The 19292-nt window shown below is 40.7% G+C and overlaps 2 protein-coding genes across 2 annotated transcripts; both read right to left on the bottom strand.

Moving 5' to 3' along the window:
• Positions 1 to 720: 720 nt before the first annotated feature.
• On the bottom strand, positions 721 to 3225 carry LOC111598488. Its single transcript, XM_023313745.2, has 2 exons — positions 3079 to 3225; positions 721 to 3018 (listed from the first exon to the last, which is right to left on the bottom strand). The coding sequence occupies exons 1-2, from the start codon at positions 3223 to 3225 to the stop codon at positions 721 to 723; spliced, it is 2445 nt and encodes an 814-aa protein (XP_023169513.2).
• Positions 3226 to 4503: 1278 nt separating this feature from the next.
• Positions 4504 to 9801, bottom strand: LOC111598486 (proline-rich extensin-like protein EPR1). Its single transcript, XM_030225602.1, has 3 exons — positions 9718 to 9801; positions 6986 to 7054; positions 4504 to 6919 (listed from the first exon to the last, which is right to left on the bottom strand). Exons 1-3 carry the CDS (start codon positions 9718 to 9720, stop codon positions 4973 to 4975), a joined length of 2019 nt encoding a protein of 672 aa, XP_030081462.1. The 5' UTR covers positions 9721 to 9801; the 3' UTR covers positions 4504 to 4972.
• Between the last annotated feature and the right edge of the window lie 9491 nt (positions 9802 to 19292).

Consider the following 19292-nt stretch of genomic DNA (forward strand, 5'->3'; position numbering starts at 1 on the left):
TGTTGCTGCTGCTGGCGTTCTTTGCTGGCCAACGGCGTGCGTGATTCGGTCAGACGCAGGTAAATACTGGTTTCGTGCCTGTCGCCGGTTTTGTTTTGATACACATTTCGCGCATGCGCAAAACGAGTGGCAATGAAATATGCGCCAGTGTGTACACACCGAGCGAGGAACATTCATGAAGATCATTTTCTGGCACAGCCTCAAAGTAGGCTACACTTTTTGTTATTCAAAGGGAGAGTCACCAGCGAGGCAGCTAGGCAAAGGGCAACTGTGAATAGGTTTGTTTAGGGTGTGGGTGCTACAAGGGTATAATACATTATACTGCCTTTGTAATAAAGGCAGGGTTTCACATTTAATAGACAAAAATATTCTAGCCATGCTCAAAAGACTTTTTGTATAAACATCGAACTTTACTTTGAGTGAATTTAAACAAGCTGAGAAATGCTTCAAGTTTAAAACCTAACCTAACCTAAGCACTGAGGAAAACTTACAGAAAATTTAAATCCGCAATTGGAAGGTGGACGTAGCCTCTATGTCTTTCCGTGCCTATTGCTTGAAATTACCTTTCTCTCTCCCAACCAAGTTGAATATTGCTAGAAATGGTCGAGAATGAAATCTCTAGTATTTTGCAAGTCAAGCTCTTATATTGATATAAACACTAAAATATTTGATTTATTTTCGATATATATATATATAGATAAGCACTACAACTAGAATGATTTAGAGCGCATCATCCACCTGAAACTGTATCAGATCCTCGACGGGAAAGCGAAAGAGCGAAGCTGTTTGTGCCTCGGCAGCCAACTGGTCGATGTGCGGATTCTTGTGATAGCGTATGTGTTCACCTTGGACGCTATAGCGACCATGATTGGAGGACAAACCTGGGTGGCCGGTGAGTGCAGCAGGACTCGGCAAGTGGGGCAGCTGCGGCACCTCGGCTGCCACAATGGGATGCTCAAAGTCAATGAGCGAGAGATTGTCGCTGCGTGAAATCGAATGATTTACCGGTTGCTGCTGCTGCTGCTGGTGTTGCTGTTGTTGCTGTTGTTGCTGTTGTTGCTGTTGTTGCTGTTGTTGTTGCTGTTGTTGTTGTTGTTGCTGTTGTTGTTGTTGAGTGTGGTTCTGCTGCTGCTGCTGTGGCTGAGCTGATGCAGACAGCGAGCTGTTGGCAGCCTGCGACTGTGTGGCAGCCACCTGTCGTGGTTCGATAGGACTTGGCGGCTTGGGTAGTGGCTGCTCGCGTTCGCTGGCGCTGAAAGTATTACGCTGCAAGCCCGAAAAATTGTGATTGTAAAAGGGATTGGTGGAAGCGCGCACCGCTGGCGAAGGCTTTTGCTTGGGAAAGACATTCAGATGCAGCATTATTTGATTGTTGCTTGTGTCAACAGCTCCACTATTGGCGTTGCCATTGCCATTGCTAGTGGTCATGGAGGGGCCATAGATGCAGTCATCGTTCTGCTGAGACTGCGGCGCGAACTTGGGCGACTGAAAGATCGCCTGCTGCTGGCTATAGCGTATGGACTGATCGGGAAAGATCATGGGCAGGTGACTGGGCGGCTGTGTGGGAAACTTGAAAGGCGTCTGGTACAGACTCTGATGCAGATGCGGCTGTGCATAGATGGAACCAGGCGAGGCAGCCAGCACGCTAGCAGTGGGCACTGCATAGTCGCTCTGATAGGGATTGCGCAGAACGGAGGTGGGTCTAGAGGGTGGCAGCACCGGATAGATATCCAGGTTCACTTTGAAGGGTATACGCTTGTGCTGTGGCTGACGCGTTGCATTTAGCGCTATGATGGGTGGGAAGCTCTGCAGAAAGGGATCGACCAAGTAGTGTTGCTGGCTGCCGTGCTCCAGCAACATGTTGTAGTTGGTCTGTTCTTGCGGCTGCTGTTGCTTCAGCTGCTTCTTGTGCTTCTTCTTGGAGTTGGGCTTGCTAGCTGGAGCCTGCTGCAGTGCCAGCAAATTGATGTCCTGTGGAGAGCGTGGCTTATACGGATACAACTGATCGATGGCTACACGTTGATGTGGAGCACCTGGATACATGGACATCGGCATGCCCATGGGAAACATGGGCAGCGGAATGCTAAACTGCATCTGCTTCTTGCTGCGCTTGCCCCGAAAGAAGTTAGCTATGCCACTGGCCTTCAGGTTCTTATAGCTGCCCGCAATGTGCAGACCTGTGGGCATCATCACCAGCCCGGGCATCTTGCTGGGCAACGGATTATTGATGTGCATATTGTGCAATATGTCCTGGATGTTGTTCAGGCGCTCCGCCTCGCCCTTCTTGAACTGCTCCGGCAACGGACCGTCGAAGGGAAAGTGAAACGGCTTCGGTTTGAAATCATCGCGCATAGCCAAAGAGCCTGGCGTCTCGGAGTATTGGCGCCTTAGCAACGCTGCCGACGAGGGCGGTCGCTGGGTGGAGAGACGCGGTGGGCGGGGCAGCTGATCGCGCAAAACATCACGCAGCGGCGTCATGGTGACGGATCGCTTAGGCAGCCGCTCATACAGATGATTATCGTTGGCGTCGCCATCGGCAGGCATTGCGTGCTGCAGCGCGTTGCCGCCTGGCGGCTGGGGTCGTCTCGCTTTCGTGCGCCATGTTCCGTAAATGGGCGCAACGTCGTCGGCAAGCTCCAATAAGTAGGCAGTTTCGCCAGCAGCAACACCACCAACACCACCACCACCTGTGCCGCTCTCTGCCTCCAGATCCTCCACATCGTTGCCATGCAGGTGCAGCTGCTGTTGCATTTGCTGTAGATGCAGCTGCATCTGCTGCTGCTGCAGACGATATTGCTGCTGCTGCTCGTGCTGCAATTGCTGTAACTTGGCACGCATCTTCTCAATGTTTAAACGTTCCGCCGCTTGTCTCGAGCTGTCGTCACTTTCAGTGCTGGGCGTTGTCTCCGACAGCGTCTGGCCCTCGATGTAGTTGGGTAATTGCTGCTGTTGCTGCTGCTGCTGTTGTTGTTGATATAAGGCTGCTGTTGATGCGACCTTGACGACCATAAGAGACATCTGTAAAAGGGAAAGTTTTATTTGCTCTGCTCTGCACTGATCTAATGACATTTGGCTCACAATTGTGTACACATAGAGCACGCCCATAATCCGTGGCCAGCGGCTGCTATTAGCCTTTTGCTTTGTGCCGCCTTTGGCAGGATGTGGATCCCGCAGCGTTTTATCGTTTAACTCGGGCTCCGGCTGCACTCTTGGCTTTATAAACATTTTTCACAGTAAAAATTTTTGGTATCGGTATCTCTTGGCGCACGGGACGCGACTTCCTCATCGCGAATCGCAAAGACGACTGCTTGCAGCATTGGCCAAGCAGCCCCTAAAAAACTTGCGGCTGCACTTCAGCAGCTAATTAGAAAGTTTAACATACGAAAGCAAAATAATAGACAAATAAATTAATTGCCTAAATGATTTCGTGCGCCCGATCTCTGTGTAGAAAAGAAAATGAGATACTTCAAATGCAGCCAACATGAACAGCTCAAGATCGCGTCGAGCTATGCACGCGATAAAGAATTCAAACGAGAAACAATTGTTGGCTTAGCCGAAGTGCTTAAAACTCTGCTCAATTGAGTGAAAAGTCAAATTTAATAAAGTGATTATCAAATTTAAATTGTTTTAAGGCTAATTAAACAGCATTTGACACCAGCTAAAAACTTGATCATGCGAGTGATGAACTGAAGTTTAAGATAAAATATGCTTTTGACTTGCTGTTGTTATTATCAGTTCAGAAAAAATGAAAATCTCGTGGTGTTTAAGCCTAAAACTAATTTGTAAAAGTTAAGCTTACATCTAGCTAGAGTGGGATTTCTTTGTACACATAATTATTTTCAAGGAAAAACATAAAGTAAAATCATTTCAAATGAACTCAAGTCTTTAAGTAAGGCTTAAGACTGATTGACTTTTCTTTCAATCTGACCTGGTTATGATATAATTTAATTAAGTAGAGTTGACCCAAATTGAGTTCAAAAAATACTCATCGTGAAATTTGAATCTGTGACGATCCTACGCCCTCTTTGATATCTCCCACTAATTTTCCGATAAATTTAGTTCAGAGTAAAGTAACCTTCAATGAATTTCAACATTTTTTAAAAAGATTATCTTTAAGTTAAATTAACTAATCAGTGTCTTATGCAAACGCTGCTAATGTACATCAATCACAAAAAATAGTCTAAGGTCATATGATGATGTTCTATTCTATCTAAATCTATAACAAAGGTAAGATCCTTATACTAGAGTGTTAAGATACTGTAAGATCTTATCATCATCTCCTCTTCATTATTTCTAAATACAAACCTTGCCATGAAGTCAGACGATCCACTCATTTACAGTATCAAGCTCAAGCGAGTTGTATCTGCTTTTAGCATAACTATAGAAAACAACTTAATATTATTAACAATCAACAATAACAATAACAAGCGCTGAAAACGTTTCCCGTTGTCGAATTGAATATGCATTGAAACCGCATTAAATAAACCTAATTTATTGTTCGGTCTTCAGAAATATTTTAAAACGATGTTTGTTTTCATTTTATTTGAACATAGAGCTAAATAGTCTTGAGACGGGAAACATAAAACATAGCAAGAGTGCGCAGTATAGTACATAGTAAGAGGTTTACAAAAAATTAGATACATATACAGTGATCCCTAATCGTATGAGTATGCGATTCATTAATTCATAAAAACAAACAAGTTTAATTCTTGCTGACGCTTCAGTGGTATCGCAATTTCGAGCACCCTCATGAAACGCTGTAAAAATCCTTTCGACTGTATTGACTAGATGTATCTAGCCCTATAGATATGGTTGGCATTTGCATTGCTAGATATATTTAGAGAGCATCAGTTATTGCATCCCCCTCCTCAGACAATAATATTTCAATTAAAATGAAATGAAATGTCACCCCTCTGCCTTTCGGCCGTCGTTGAATTCATCGACGGCTATAACTGAGCTGCTGTACGGGTGCTTAGAAGTTAAAGGGAATGCTGGGCACGGGGTATTGGTAGCCCTGGTGCTTGGTCGGCGCTGGTGTCACAATAGGCCTGGTCGGTGGCACGTACGGAGTGGTTCTACGGGTCGTTATCCTCTGGGTGGTCACGGGAGGCAGGTATGTTGGTGGCGGAGTTGGTCTACGAGTCGAAACGATCACTGGAGGCCGAGTCGTGCGGACTGTAGCTCTGGTAGTAGGTGGAGTTTGTGGCCTACGGGTGGTCGATGGAGGCAGGTACGTTGGTGGTGGGGTTGGTGGGCGGGTTGGTGGGCGGGTTGGTGGTGGGGTTGGTGGACGCGTTGGTGGACGAGTTGGTGGGCGAGTTGGTGGGCGAGTTGGTGGTGGGGTTGGTGGACGGGTTGGTGGTGGTGTTGGTCGAGGGGTCACAGGTGGTTGTGGCTTATTTGTAGGAGGCAAGTAGGTAGGAGCTGGAGTGCTGGTTGTGCGGATGGTCGCACGAGTTGTACGGACAGGAGGCCTGGTAGTCGGTGGGGGCGTTGGCCTACGTGTGGTGGTCACGGGAGGCAAGTACGTTGGTGGTGGGGTTGGTGGACGCGTTGGTGGACGAGTTGGTGGGCGAGTTGGTGGGCGAGTTGGTGGTGGGGTTGGTGGACGGGTTGGTGGTGGTGTTGGTCGAATGGTCACAGGTGGTTGTGGCTTATTTGTAGGAGGCAAGTAGGTAGGAGCTGGAGTGCTGGTTGTGCGGATGGTCGCACGAGTTGTACGGACAGGAGGCCTGGTAGTCGGTGGGGGCGTTGGCCTACGAGTGGTGGTCACGGGAGGCAAGTACGTTGGTGGTGGGGTTGGTGGGCGGGTTGGTGGACGAGTTGGTGGGCGAGTTGGTGGGCGAGTTGGTGGGCGAGTTGGTGGTGGGGTTGGTGGACGGGTTGGTGGTGGTGTTGGTCGAGGGGTCACAGGTGGTTGTGGCTTATTTGTAGGAGGCAAGTAGGTAGGAGCTGGAGTGCTGGTTGTGCGGATGGTCGCACGAGTTGTACGGACAGGAGGCCTGGTAGTCGGTGGGGGCGTTGGCCTACGTGTGGTGGTCACGGGAGGCAAGTACGTTGGTGGTGGGGTTGGTGGACGCGTTGGTGGACGAGTTGGTGGGCGAGTTGGTGGGCGAGTTGGTGGTGGGGTTGGTGGACGGGTTGGTGGTGGTGTTGGTCGAGGGGTCACAGGTGGTTGTGGCTTATTTGTAGGAGGCAAGTAGGTAGGAGCTGGAGTGCTGGTTGTGCGGATGGTCGCACGAGTTGTACGGACAGGAGGCCTGGTAGTCGGTGGGGGCGTTGGCCTACGAGTGGTGGTCACGGGAGGCAAGTACGTTGGTGGTGGGGTTGGTGGGCGAGTTGGTGGGCGAGTTGGTGGGCGAGTTGGTGGTGGGGTTGGTGGACGGGTTGGTGTCGGTGTTGGCCTACGAGTGGTCACAGGGGGTTGTGGCTTATTGGTAGGAGGTATATATGTTGGTGCAGGAGTGCTCGCACGAGTTGTACGAATGGTAGCTCTTGTCGTTGTTGGTGTTGGTCTGCGAGTAGTCACTGGAGGCAGTGGCTTGTTCGTGGGTGGCAAGTAGGTTGGAGCCGGAGTAGTACGAACGGTAGCCCTGGTGGTTGGCACTGGACGATAAGTTGGTGGTGGAGTTGGTCGACGAGTAGTCACTGGAGGCAGTGGCTTGTTCGTGGGTGGCAAGTAGGTTGGAGCCGGAGTAGTACGAACGGTAGCCCTGGTGGTTGGCACTGGACGATAAGTTGGTGGTGGAGTTGGTCGACGAGTAGTCACTGGCGGCTGTGGCTTATTTGTGGGAGGCAAGTAAGTCACGGGCACTCGAGTTGGAGGCCTTGTTGGTGGTGGCAAAGTGGTGCGCTTCGGCAACTCAAATGGCACATCTGGAACAGGATAGGAATATCCCTGGGCAGCACGAATCTTACGCTGAAATAAAACAAAGATAATATTGCTGATCTGATCTGTGACTCTAAAGCCTCCTTCTGTACTTACCTCATGCGTATCAGCCGATGCGGTGGCTACTGCCACAACGCAAAGCGCCACGACAAAAAGTGCACTTTTCTGTGGGAAAACGAAACAGAAAGAAATCGAGTTAATATGGCTAAAGAAGATGCTCAAATTAAGTGGTTTGGCTGTTAACTTGGCACAATCGCTGACACCTGAGCAGCTAAGTGAGTTTTTTTCTAAGTACCTTATCGAATTGTTGTCTAATAGTTTGCTCTAGGTCTAAATACAAGGCAACATTGTTAAAGCACAGACAGCAACGTTTAACGGCACAAAAGTCGTTTGTTAAAGTTCAGACGATGTCTGCCATTTGCATATAACAACAATAGCAACAACAACAACAACAACAACAACACCAAGAGGCTGGCAATTACAATAAAGATGTTAACGTGTAGAGGCAAAGACATTCAACTTTGACATCATCTCTAGGTCACGGTAGCGATCCAAAACTTAGCCAAACTTTATTGTGCTCTCAAATCTCTGATCCATAATTTAATTAAAATTACGAAAAGCACAATGAAAACGGAAAACGACAAAATGCAGGTGAAATAATTAATTGGTCTTGGAGACAAGATCACTGACCAAAAAAAGTGTGCATAGATTAAGCCACATGGCTTCTTCCGTGGCTGTCAACGAGTCGAATGGCTTATAATTAGCATATTATGTATGCGATCTCGACAAGGTCAAAGCGGCGCTGTCAACGCAGAAACGTTAACGAAAGTGGTAAATGGCTTAAAGTGCAATTAATTTGCGGACATCTGAAAATCACTAAGAATTTTTTGATAGCTAATGTCCGTACGATTACCATCTACCAAAATAGCATTTGCTAATTATGCAACAAACCGGCTGCGAAGCCAACAAATTCTGGCTGACTAGTTTTTTATTTTAGCCATCAGAGACAACGCGATTATACAACAATAATCGGCGATCGGCCATTAATAAAGTGAGAAAAACTGAACTCGTCGCTAAAGCCTAATTAGCATACGCACTAATCATTGAATGCCGCCATTAAACTGAGGCCATATCTTCGAATTCCTACAACAAAAGAATCATTCCTATATACATATATACTTATACGTACACATTCTAGCCAATGGTATGACTTATCGTCAGATCTCTCAAAAGACAGCAACAACAATTCATAACTTATTGAAATGTAAATGACTTTTAAAATTTGGTTGTTAATGAACTTGAAATTTATTCGAGATACTCTAAACTTGTTTAATATTCAAATGCTCAAATCGCTTAGGAGCTCAACATGAAGCTTAGTTAGCACCTCGCAGCTCGAAAGTGAAAGGATATCAAACAGACGTCCGCTTCCAGTTTTTTACAATTATATCATAAGAAGCCTAATGAATTGATGTTATCTCTGCAATTAAGAACTTCCCAAGCTTCATATGAATGCAGCTCGCTTAGCGAGTTTCTAGCTTCTATCAAACACGTTCTGCAAACAAAAATATTTGTTTGCTTTAACGTGACGTGAGTCCTTATGCCATATGGGATCTTCTCTATTATGATTTTCGTTTGACATTTTCATCTCTGAGCACGTTTCCCTATAATTTATTATGCTAATTTGAGTTTTAATTAATTTGATTTACAAAAGGCTTGACCTTGTGATCATATCGGAAACGTCAATGTCGCCCATTTGGGTCAAGCCATCAACGAAAGTGGGCAAACGTTAGACGTTTTCGTTAATGAAGATTTTCAGATGATTTATGTGAAGTGATTTGTGTAATTTTCAAATTGGGAAAACCCGAAACAGAAGTTTGAAAACGAAATGAGAAGTAAAACACTTCAAAGTCTATTGCATTTGTTTGCAATCAATAAAAAAAATAGTATTTTAAAAATAATATTTAAGTATACAAATCTTTAATATTTTAATTTTAATTTCTTTCAGTTAATTACTTTAGGCTCAATCAGCTCTAATTGCTCCTTCATATATCATCTTTGAGCACTTTTGTTTACTCTGCTTAAAGCGCCTTTGGCACTTTAGTATAATCGGTTCTTAAATGCGATTCTTTGATATTTTGTCGTACATCTTTGTGTTGCAATCGAAAGACTTAGGCAACGAACTTGCTGTAGTTAATTAACTAGCAGACGTTGATCATCTCTCAATGGCATAGTTAAGAATTTAGCATCGAGCTATAACTAAAGGCAACATTTAATGGTCATTTGCCTAAATATGCCAATTTAAATGTCAATCCATGAAATGTATGGAAAATTTGCAAATGATGCAAACAAGTTTTCATCTCATTCGCTGCGTTGACATAGAAACCCTGGCTAAAACGATGGCCGAGCTTCTGCTGCCAACTGAAAGTCATGTTAATGATTGAAGACGCAAATGCTGACAGCTGGTCTACGCTGGCAGAATGACCACGTTCACTTGGTTAGTCCACGTGGGCGCAATGGGCGTATGCGCAACATGGCAAACGATATTGGCGTTCGCTCACTAACACTTGCACAACTGTTGTCCCAACCGGACGTGTAATTACGTTTAAATATAAACTCTAAATGTCACTTGCTGCTCTACCTTGTTATATATACAAATATATATAGATATTCCTATACATATGTATCGTATATAAATATAAAGCAGAGTACGAATAATTGATTTTTGTTAACTGTTCGATTGTCTTTTGTTTTTCGCTTTTAGCAACACTTCTTTCAACACTTTTGTCACGTTTGTCTTTCATTTCTATATTGGAACTAAGTTTAGTTACCATATTGAGCACTTTCAACTGCAACGGACGGCAGCCAGATAACGTTTATATATCTATAAGAAGATTATATATCCCGACAATGAACTGTTGTGTTTCGTGTATAATCCTTGTGTGTGTCGATCGTATCAAAATTCAATGGTCAATTGAATTTTTGATCGATGCCAAGCAAAAAAATTGCTTCAACTTCTGGGTCGACTCTGGGCTAGCAACTAAAGCATCAAAACTTGTAGATTCTCTACTTATATATACTCGGGGCGTCGGATCGACCGCTGTCGCGGTTGCTGTTTTCTGTCTCTGCTGCCTCTGCAGCGGCGACGACGACGACGTCGACGTCTTGGGCGACAGCTGTTAACACTCGCAACGAGTGAAGATGCTGCCAACAAAGACGCTGACGCCAGCCACTGACCAACCCGTTGCCAGTTTTCGGCCAGGTATTCGTATGCAAAGCTCAGTCGCTCGCCAGCTGCGCAGCCGCAGCAACTGCTGCTCTTAATGCTATTGTTGTTGCCTTTTAACAGTCGCATAACATAAGTAAACGCACTAAAACAAAATAATCAAAATTTATTAAATTAAAAGATATGCAAATGAGAACTTAAAAAAAATACCAACAGCAATAGCAACAGCAACAGCAGCAGCTGAGACAATGCCGCATTTTTTGCTGTTTTTTTATATTGGTTTTTCTATTTAGCTACTTTTATTTGAGCAAATATATTAGAAGACTAGTGAGTGAGCTTAAGGCTGGGCCAATTGCTCTGCTTGAACTCTTTTTTCTTCTCTATTTTTATTTATTTAAGTTTCTTTAGTTTTTTGTTGTTGTTGCGGAATTTGAGTAATTTGAACGCCCCTGGATAATATGGTCGATGAGTGTTAAACATATTGTCATGCCAAGTCTAATTTGTAAACGAGATTAACATTCGAAGACGAAGATGTTGTAATTTTGGCAATCGCTTTCAAGGCTTGAATCGATGCGCAGCAATGGGCAAATAGCTATTTAGTTGAGTTGCAAACGAAATTAGTTGCCGCGGCTGCTGCTGTTGCATTCCATGCAGGCGTTGTCTAAGTGCAAACATGGCCAGGCACAGCTCACAGAGATTACAGCTGTTTGTAGCTGAGATTAGGCCTAAAGCAGCAGAGATGAAGATGATGAACCGGTTGGTGATGCTGGTGATGCTGTTAATGTTGCTGTTGCTGCTGGTGCGTATGGCGGGTCAGTCGTGTCGTCCAACTTTGGAATTGAGCTCTGAATGTTAAGGTAGGCGCACACACAGACGCTGCAGCCCCAATAACCAAATGACCTTTAAACGCAAAATAAAAAAACCACAACAACAACAACACACACACACGCCTGTACACATTTTATTTTTAATAAAAACAAAAAAGATGCAGTCAGATGGAGATGGAGATGCAGAGATGCGAGTGCGAGATATGCGAAAGCCCGAGCCAGTGCAACTGAAGCCATTGGAGCATCATTTTTGCGCGTCCGAGCGGCTGACAGCAGCCACAGCAGCAGCAGCCAAACGGGTTTCCAACTCTTATTTTTTCATTATTATTTTAAGCTGCATTTATTAATTTCTGATGCCCAAAACATGCTCAAATGGTAGTCACGCCAAAGTCGCGTTAAAACGACTCAAAGCTGAACCATTTTGGCATCTGCCCACGCGACAACAGCAACAAAAGCCTACTCGTAGCCCATCAACAACTGCAACTTAAACAGAAACTCATCGAGCTGAGATCTTTGCATACTCCAAATATTTGTCGCGTATCTAGATCACTTTTTCATGAATGAGGTGCTAACCGAGCATCCAATTTTGTCCATCCAAACTTGTCATTGCTGAAAGTCAAATAGAGCCCAAACTTAAACTTGTTCCGTTTAATATAGACGATATAGATCTAATCAAGAAGCTATCATCAATAAATAATTATATTTGTTAGAATTCTTTAGATCTGGTTATATACACTGAACAAAAATGATTGTTGGATTTTAAGTTAAGTTAAGGCATGGAGCAGGTTAGTTATGAGGGTAAGGGAGGATAATGTAAGGGCAAAGAAAAATAAAGAGCAAATAGTCTAAAGGATCAGAAGAGGAAAGGTGTAGATGGAGAGAAAAAAGAGGAAACGCATATGTGAAGATGTTGAGAGAGGAAAGAGAAACAAAACTCTTATAAGTTAACGAAGGAGGGAGGCTAAAAGGAAGGGGGGGAAGATAAAAGAAAATAAGAAAGAAGTTATGGAATCTGGGAACTGGAAGGCGGAAGATGGAAGATGGAAAATGGAAGATGGAAGATGGAAAATGGAAGATGAAAGATGGAAGAATCAAGAGCAAAAAGCTAAAAGCCTAGAGTGAAGAGTGAAGTATAAAAAGCCAAGAGGAGAGACTACAGTCTAATAATTCAGAACGTTGCTGGATGTTTTAAGCCAATTAATTTTTTGGTTCGGCTTTGGGTCAGATTATTCTCGAATTTGGTTAATTCAGCTTGACTTATGCATTTTACCCTATGGAAAGTGTTTCACGAATAACAGTACTCTGCAGCTGTGTCAATCAGTTAGCAGCTCGAAATTCTCTCAGTGTACGCACTTCTTGCTTGAATGGCATTATTAAAAGTTGTTTATATCTATCTGCTAAAGTAGCTATCAGCAATGTGTGTTAGCAGTCATAATTACGTGCTGCAAAGTGAGTGCTATGCAATGGAGCCATTAAATGTTCCTAAATGAGGCAGGCTCGTAAACAGTTTGGCTTTAGGAAGTCACCCCAAAGAAGCTAATTGCTCCGATGACCGTCAGTAACACACAATTATGCATCCGCCTATTAGATATTCTTTTTTATTGGGAAACCTCCACCTAGACGGAGACCAGTTGACCAGATGAACGATGCTGTGCGCTGTGATGCTGACAAGTCGAGTCGTAACTTGCTTTGCGGAGAGGCAATGACACCGGCTGACATTTTCGAGAAGTCATTGTGACAAAAATAAAATAAAAAACTAAATTGTAATTCAGTAAAATTATGCCAAAAACTTGATGGAGGAAAGAAAACTATTTCGGCGGCATCATGGCTGCTTGCAACATGGCTCTTGGCATGATGAAACGAAATTAAAGCTTGAGTATTATCCAACTGAGATGTAAAGATGCAAATGAACGAAGGACGTGCTAAAACTTTGTTTTTCGTGTATTTGATTGATCAAACAGAGAGTGTGTATGTGTGTGTGCATAAAATTGTTCAAATTAATTACAAAACTGGCTTGTCAAACTAACGCACATGATGTCCATGACATGGGCCAAAGCCAGATGTAGTGGCTGCCATGTCTAACCAGATTCTAGACAATGTTGTATTATATTATATAAAGATGTACACATATATATATATATATAACTATATATATACATATATACATATATGTTAGCTATAAATTAGAAGCATTTTATAGAAAATAAAAAAAGATTCCCCTTTGTTTTTTTCACGGAAATAATTTGTAACTTTTTATTATAGTTAGCATCTCATTTAATTAGGAACAGATTTATATACGCATTTATTTAAATCGATACATAAATCTTTCCACACTAGGTGTCAATTGAAGGCAAGGAACAGATGTTTCAACATTTATCTCTATGTAATTAAATGTCTGCACGCCCAGCCCATTAAAATTATAATCAGCCGTGCCTTCATGCCTAGAGAACAAATATTATGCCACAGCGCCGACAAGAATAGGTTTTTCGCTTATTTATAATATTCTTCCATAAGCTATGCCTGCCATGTATATATTATAATTTGGCGGATCTAATAGAATAGACATCACAAAAGACAAAAAAAAAACAATAAGTATGCATATATTTGCTAGCCAAATGTCACAAAAAGTTGCGTCAGCGAAAGAGAATACAACTTTTTGGACATCTTTAATTGTGCTTATGATTTATGCTAATTTATCCTTTATACAAATAAACATACATATATACATGTATACATGTATGTATGTATGCAAGCATGTATGTATGTATGTATGATCGCATCTACATACTAGTCAAGGCAGAGCAAATTTTATTACTTGTCAAGCTGCTTTAGATTTATATTTATGTAAATAAGCAGACTATAGGACGGACCAGACTCGACCAACTAGTTCGGTTTCAGATTTCAGATATGTATAATAATTTATTTTTTGGCGATTTTAGAGTTTAAGGAAGTTTGGTTAAATGGAATACAATTGATAAGGTGTGGGATAGATTTGAAATGGGAAAACAAAGCCAGCTTCTGGTTTTTTGTGTTTTTGTTTGCCAAAAGTTGGAAAAGTTTTGGACTTACTCGATTTATATTCCAAATTTGAACCCATAACATAAGCTTTTTGAATATAACCCTCTTAATAGCTACCGTGGCCTTTGCCTTGTTGGGGATTCACAGCATTGATTAAATATTTTATACAAAAATTGTATAATAATAATAATTGTTGCATAATTCGAGTTATTTTTATTTCAAATTACTTTCAATTTCAGTTTTATTGACATGCTGTATATAATTTCTTTTTTTAAGTCATTTAATTTAGTTGGATTTCGTTTTTGTTATATTTATGTTCTTGTCTAATTTGCAGTGCAATAAACCGCGCTAATAATTAACATTTAACATAATATTATAAAGTCGAATAGCAACAATTTTTATTGATATAGGAACGTGTCGCTGTCGAAGCTTATTTATTTTTGGCTACTCTTGATTCTAACGGTTTATTTTTTGTTCAACTTAACATTTATTAAGTAGCTGTGAAATTTCAGTTTACCCAGCCGCCAAGTGAGTACTGAGTGCGACGCTTTCAGGTTGCCAAAATAAACAAGTAAGAAAGCTCTAGTCGGGGTGCCCGACTAGGAGATACCCTGATCCCAGTCCTTTGAGTTTTGTAATATTTTCCGTAGTTTGTATCGAGTATTAAAAAAAAAAAAAGAAAAAAAATAAAAATCGACTTTGCGAGACCAGGATTCGAACCCGGATTATTTGCGCAACGTGCACAAACACTACAAACACCGCCACTTCATAACTAAAAATAAAACAATAAAAAACATTTCATCTCCACTGGACTCGAACCCGGACCAAGCTGCATGCGAGCGGCGCCTCTACCAACGCAGCCGCTGTCCTTCTTATTCGATCTGCTGCAAATTTGAACATAAGTAGCAGCTAATATTCAGCTTTAATTCAATCGCAATTTCAATTCTTGGAATAGAAAAGAATTCACGCATTTGAATGTATGTGTGCACACGCATAGGAAAAATGCGTGCGCGTGGCGCTGCTGACATGTGCTTTTGCAAATTGGCCAAACGTTTTGTTTAATAACTTCTGTTTTACTTAATGGATTTTAATGAAATTTTCAGCATATGATCTACATATCCTATTGGCTTGGTTGAGATGCAAACGCCTTCACATAATGGCCCTAGTTCCAACTTAACTTAAATTCTAAGAATTTGGGGGAATTTGGAGCCGGTATCCAAAATCCAACAAAAATCAAAATTGCATAAAATATACATAAGACTAAATACAAAATTTGGAGGCTCTAGCTCTTAAGACGTTCGAGATATAATTTATTTACTGCATTTCAATAATGTTTTTATTCGATAACAATTAAATGCGAATAGTTATCGAATATTTGAAATAAACTTGACCTGCGCGTGCTATACACGGACCTACAAAAAAAATTTCAAGTCTCTAGCTCTTATAGATGCTGAGATCCACGCGTTCACACATACGGACAGACGGACAGACGGACAGACGGACAGACGGACAGACGGACAGGGCTCAATCGACTCGGCTTGTCGTCCTGATCAAGAATATATATACTTTATGGGGTCTGCCACGCCTCCTTCTGCCTGTTACATACATTTGCACAAAACCATTATACCCTGATTTCCCATTTTTAATGGGATCAGGGTATAAAAACGTGTTTGCTCTTCCATTAAAAAGCGAGAAGAGAAGCCATTAATAACTAAGTCGCATCAAGGACACCTTCAGGCAGGCAGTCAGGCATCAGGGCATCAGTGCAACGAGCCAACCGGCTAACCAGTTTCAGCTGGGCCAATTTATTGGCCCAATTGCCGGCCATTGGCATTGAAATCCTTGTGCTCGCGAGGGTCACATCTGGAACTGGGATACGATGCTTATCGGATTCCATTGAAAACCTGTTGCTCAGAATACTTTTGTGTGGGAATTATGTAATTTCAGCTTGCACGCGGCCAGCGTAAGCGAAAGTTTCTTTTCAAGAAGATGTTCGCCATTAATCAAGCTTTTATTGTAATTAGCCAAGCACCAAGTGGCCAAGAGGAAGCCCAGCTCTTGCTCAACTAACTGTAGCTCGGCTTAATGTTGTCCGATTATCAAATTTTATATATCTATACAGATCTCTTCTACATCTATCATCATAGCCAAGAAATTGTTATGAGCTCTAAACGTCTGTAATTTGAGTAAACGAATTGCTATCTTCTTGAGTTCGCATAAATCTCTGCGAACTTGTGATTGAGCCAATTATTCATTTGGTTTTCAAGTTCAGCTCGGGCCAAAACGGCCAAACGGAAGGTGTTCGGGCTGGCTCTCAGTTTTGATTTATGGCCATGCCCGAGTGCTGCACCGCAGCTCAATGACCAGGCCTGTAAATTAGCCTAGTTGCTGTTTAAATAAGAAGCAGCAAAGTCATGAATTTTCGCTTTTATTTCTTCAGTTTTTTAGTGCAAATCAAGCCGAAAAAATTGGAGCAGTGTCGTTCACACGCGCCGACAGACACAAGGCTGTTTAGTGATTGGCGGCCCAAGTCAAAACAAAAGCAAAATTAGAAATATACATAAAATGTAGTCAAACACAATAAAAACATACACACATATATATATATATATATATATATATATATATATGTATATATATATATATATATATATATATATATATATATATATATATATATATATAAATTATTTCAATTAGTATATATCGGCTTATATATGTGATCTTGTGTGTAATAGCTAATGGCGGGTTCAACTGGCTTTAAGATGCTGCTTAACACATTCTACGCGTCTTGGCCAAATTTGTGCGACAAATAAAAAATCGAAACTTCGATATTCAAAATTAATTTAAAATAAACGACGCGCTGAACGAGTTATTTTAACTTAATACGAACTGGTTCGCTTGCTACATATATACTTACTACAAGCAGACATATATGTATGTATATACACGCACACTGGCACACATATATGTATATATGGCATACATGTGGGAGCTGTATATGCTGGAGACAGAACGGCTCTTGGGACTAGGCGCCCGAAATTTGTTCGGTTTTACAAGTTTCACATGCAAATTATCAAGTTTTAGTGCTTACACACATATAAACAAAAATTTATTGCTATCGATGCGAGTTTAATTATTGCTGGGCTTTTCGGGTTCAAGTTTACCAAACATGGCCAAGCCAGAGCATTATGTAGATTTTGAACAAAATTCTAATCAAATGACTAAAGTATATCGATAACTTAAGTCATCACTGTCATCTTTATGCTATGGCGAATCCTTTGAAACCTGTTGATCTGCACAGCGCTGCCACCCAACATCGACTGTTTAACGTAAAACTTACTTGATTACTATCTATCGATAGCTAAATTGGAAAATAAGTACATCACTGGCATCACAAGAGGACTCCTTTGCAATACACTGCGCTCAATTCACAGCGTGGTCACCTGTCATCGAATTTAAGTGCTGCCCAACCCTAATCTCAATTTGTCTGTCCTAGCCGAAGGTTAGTTGGACAAGTTTTCAGATTTTCAGCGTATTAAAATCAAATCGATAGATAAAGAAAAAAACATAAATATATAAATAACTAAATAAAATATAATTTGGTTTTAGGCAAAGGCTGTGACCGCAGCGCGCATAGCTTGTAGCCAAAAAAAAAACCGAGCGCCTAACTATTTATTAGCTTTAATTTGAATTTCGTATAATGCTGCGAACAAAACTTGTTGAGCCGCTTCTGCAAAGATGCTTCTACATATTTCACAAACCCACAAAAAAAAATTTAAAAAATAAATAAATACAAACTAAAATAACAGCAGCAACAAAAATCAAGTTCACCTCGAGTGTATCAAATTTGTATAAAATTCATCAGTCAACAAATACGTGAGCTGGAATTATGTTTGTATATATACATTTGTATTTATGTATATATATAATATATATATATGCTCGAAGCCACAAAGTCTTGTGTTATGCAAAACAAAGGAAGCATTGCGGTTCGTGCTTAACCCAAACTATGAGATAAAGATCCGTAAGATACAAAATCATATGCTGCCTGGCACGCAGACGTATCTATCTATATATCTATCTCTGCATCTGTGTATCTCTAAGTGTAGCTGTTGAGCACCGATTAGCGTTTTAGTATGGGCATTAATGATATTTCCACAAATACTGCATACATAAATCAGGCACTTGTTTGGCCATTAGCCACGCTGGGTATATATACCTTTATATATATTATAATTATATCTTTTATACGCTTGTAGACATAGTGTTTAATGATTCTTTTCGATTATAAACCCATCATTATGGCTGTAATATGTACACAAGTTTTATGCTTGCAAAGTGCAACCGCAAATAAGTTTTTCGTTTTTTTGTGGCTAATCACGACTTCTGTGACTTCTTCAAGAGCTACCTAAATGGCTCTCGAAGGTGTGGGCGTAATTGTTTTTAAATGGGAGTGCATTATGTTTAAAAAAAACTAAAGCTCTATTAATTAAAAACCATTTCGAAATAAAAACCTGATCTCATTTAGTGGCATATGCTTTCTTAGAATACATTTTAAACATGCAGCATTCAGGTTTAAATAATTATTTATCACGTATACACTTTATATTTTATGGTTTTTTAATAATAGTCTATCAAGCATTATAAATAATTTTTCAAATAAATGCTTTGTAAATTATATTTAATAATAGCTATAATAATAAATGAAAAGTTTTACGTATAATGGATGTGACTATCAGTATTTTTGGATTCTTATTGTATTCGGATAGACTTCGCACAGTCGAAAGTTACTAGAAAATAAATTTGAAATGAATTGTATTTAAGGCAAATATAATACTTTTGCTAGATTTTTCTAAATTTGAGATAAAGAATTAATTACTATTCCGCACTAAACGTAACAGCTCTCATTGTGCAGGGATATTATGGAAATGGCTATGCCTAAAAGCATGCAATAGATTTGGGACGGGTTAGCATTTGAGAATGCTCATAAAAGTATGCAATGGAATTTTGAAAGTAATGTATACATGAATAAAATAAATTTATAAAATCTTTAGATTCAAAGATTATTGATTATTTTGTTATTAAAGTATAAAGAGTAACTTTAATAACAATATAATCAATAGTTATCTAACTTATACTGAAAATTTATACTGCCTAATGAGTTTACTTATTGTAGAACAAATATAATTTATATAAATATATATCTTATATAAATTAAATCAAACACTTTATTTTATAATTTACTAATTATATATTTTATTACATTATATCGTTTTGTAATCGTTGTGCAGTTCACTTAATAACTAAACGCATTTTCGTACACTAACTAAAT

Source organism: Drosophila hydei, unplaced genomic scaffold (genome assembly GCF_003285905.1).
Source record: "Drosophila hydei strain 15085-1641.00,03,60 unplaced genomic scaffold, DhydRS2 tig00008135-arrow-pilon, whole genome shotgun sequence".
Taxonomy (NCBI): Eukaryota; Metazoa; Arthropoda; class Insecta; order Diptera; family Drosophilidae; genus Drosophila; species Drosophila hydei.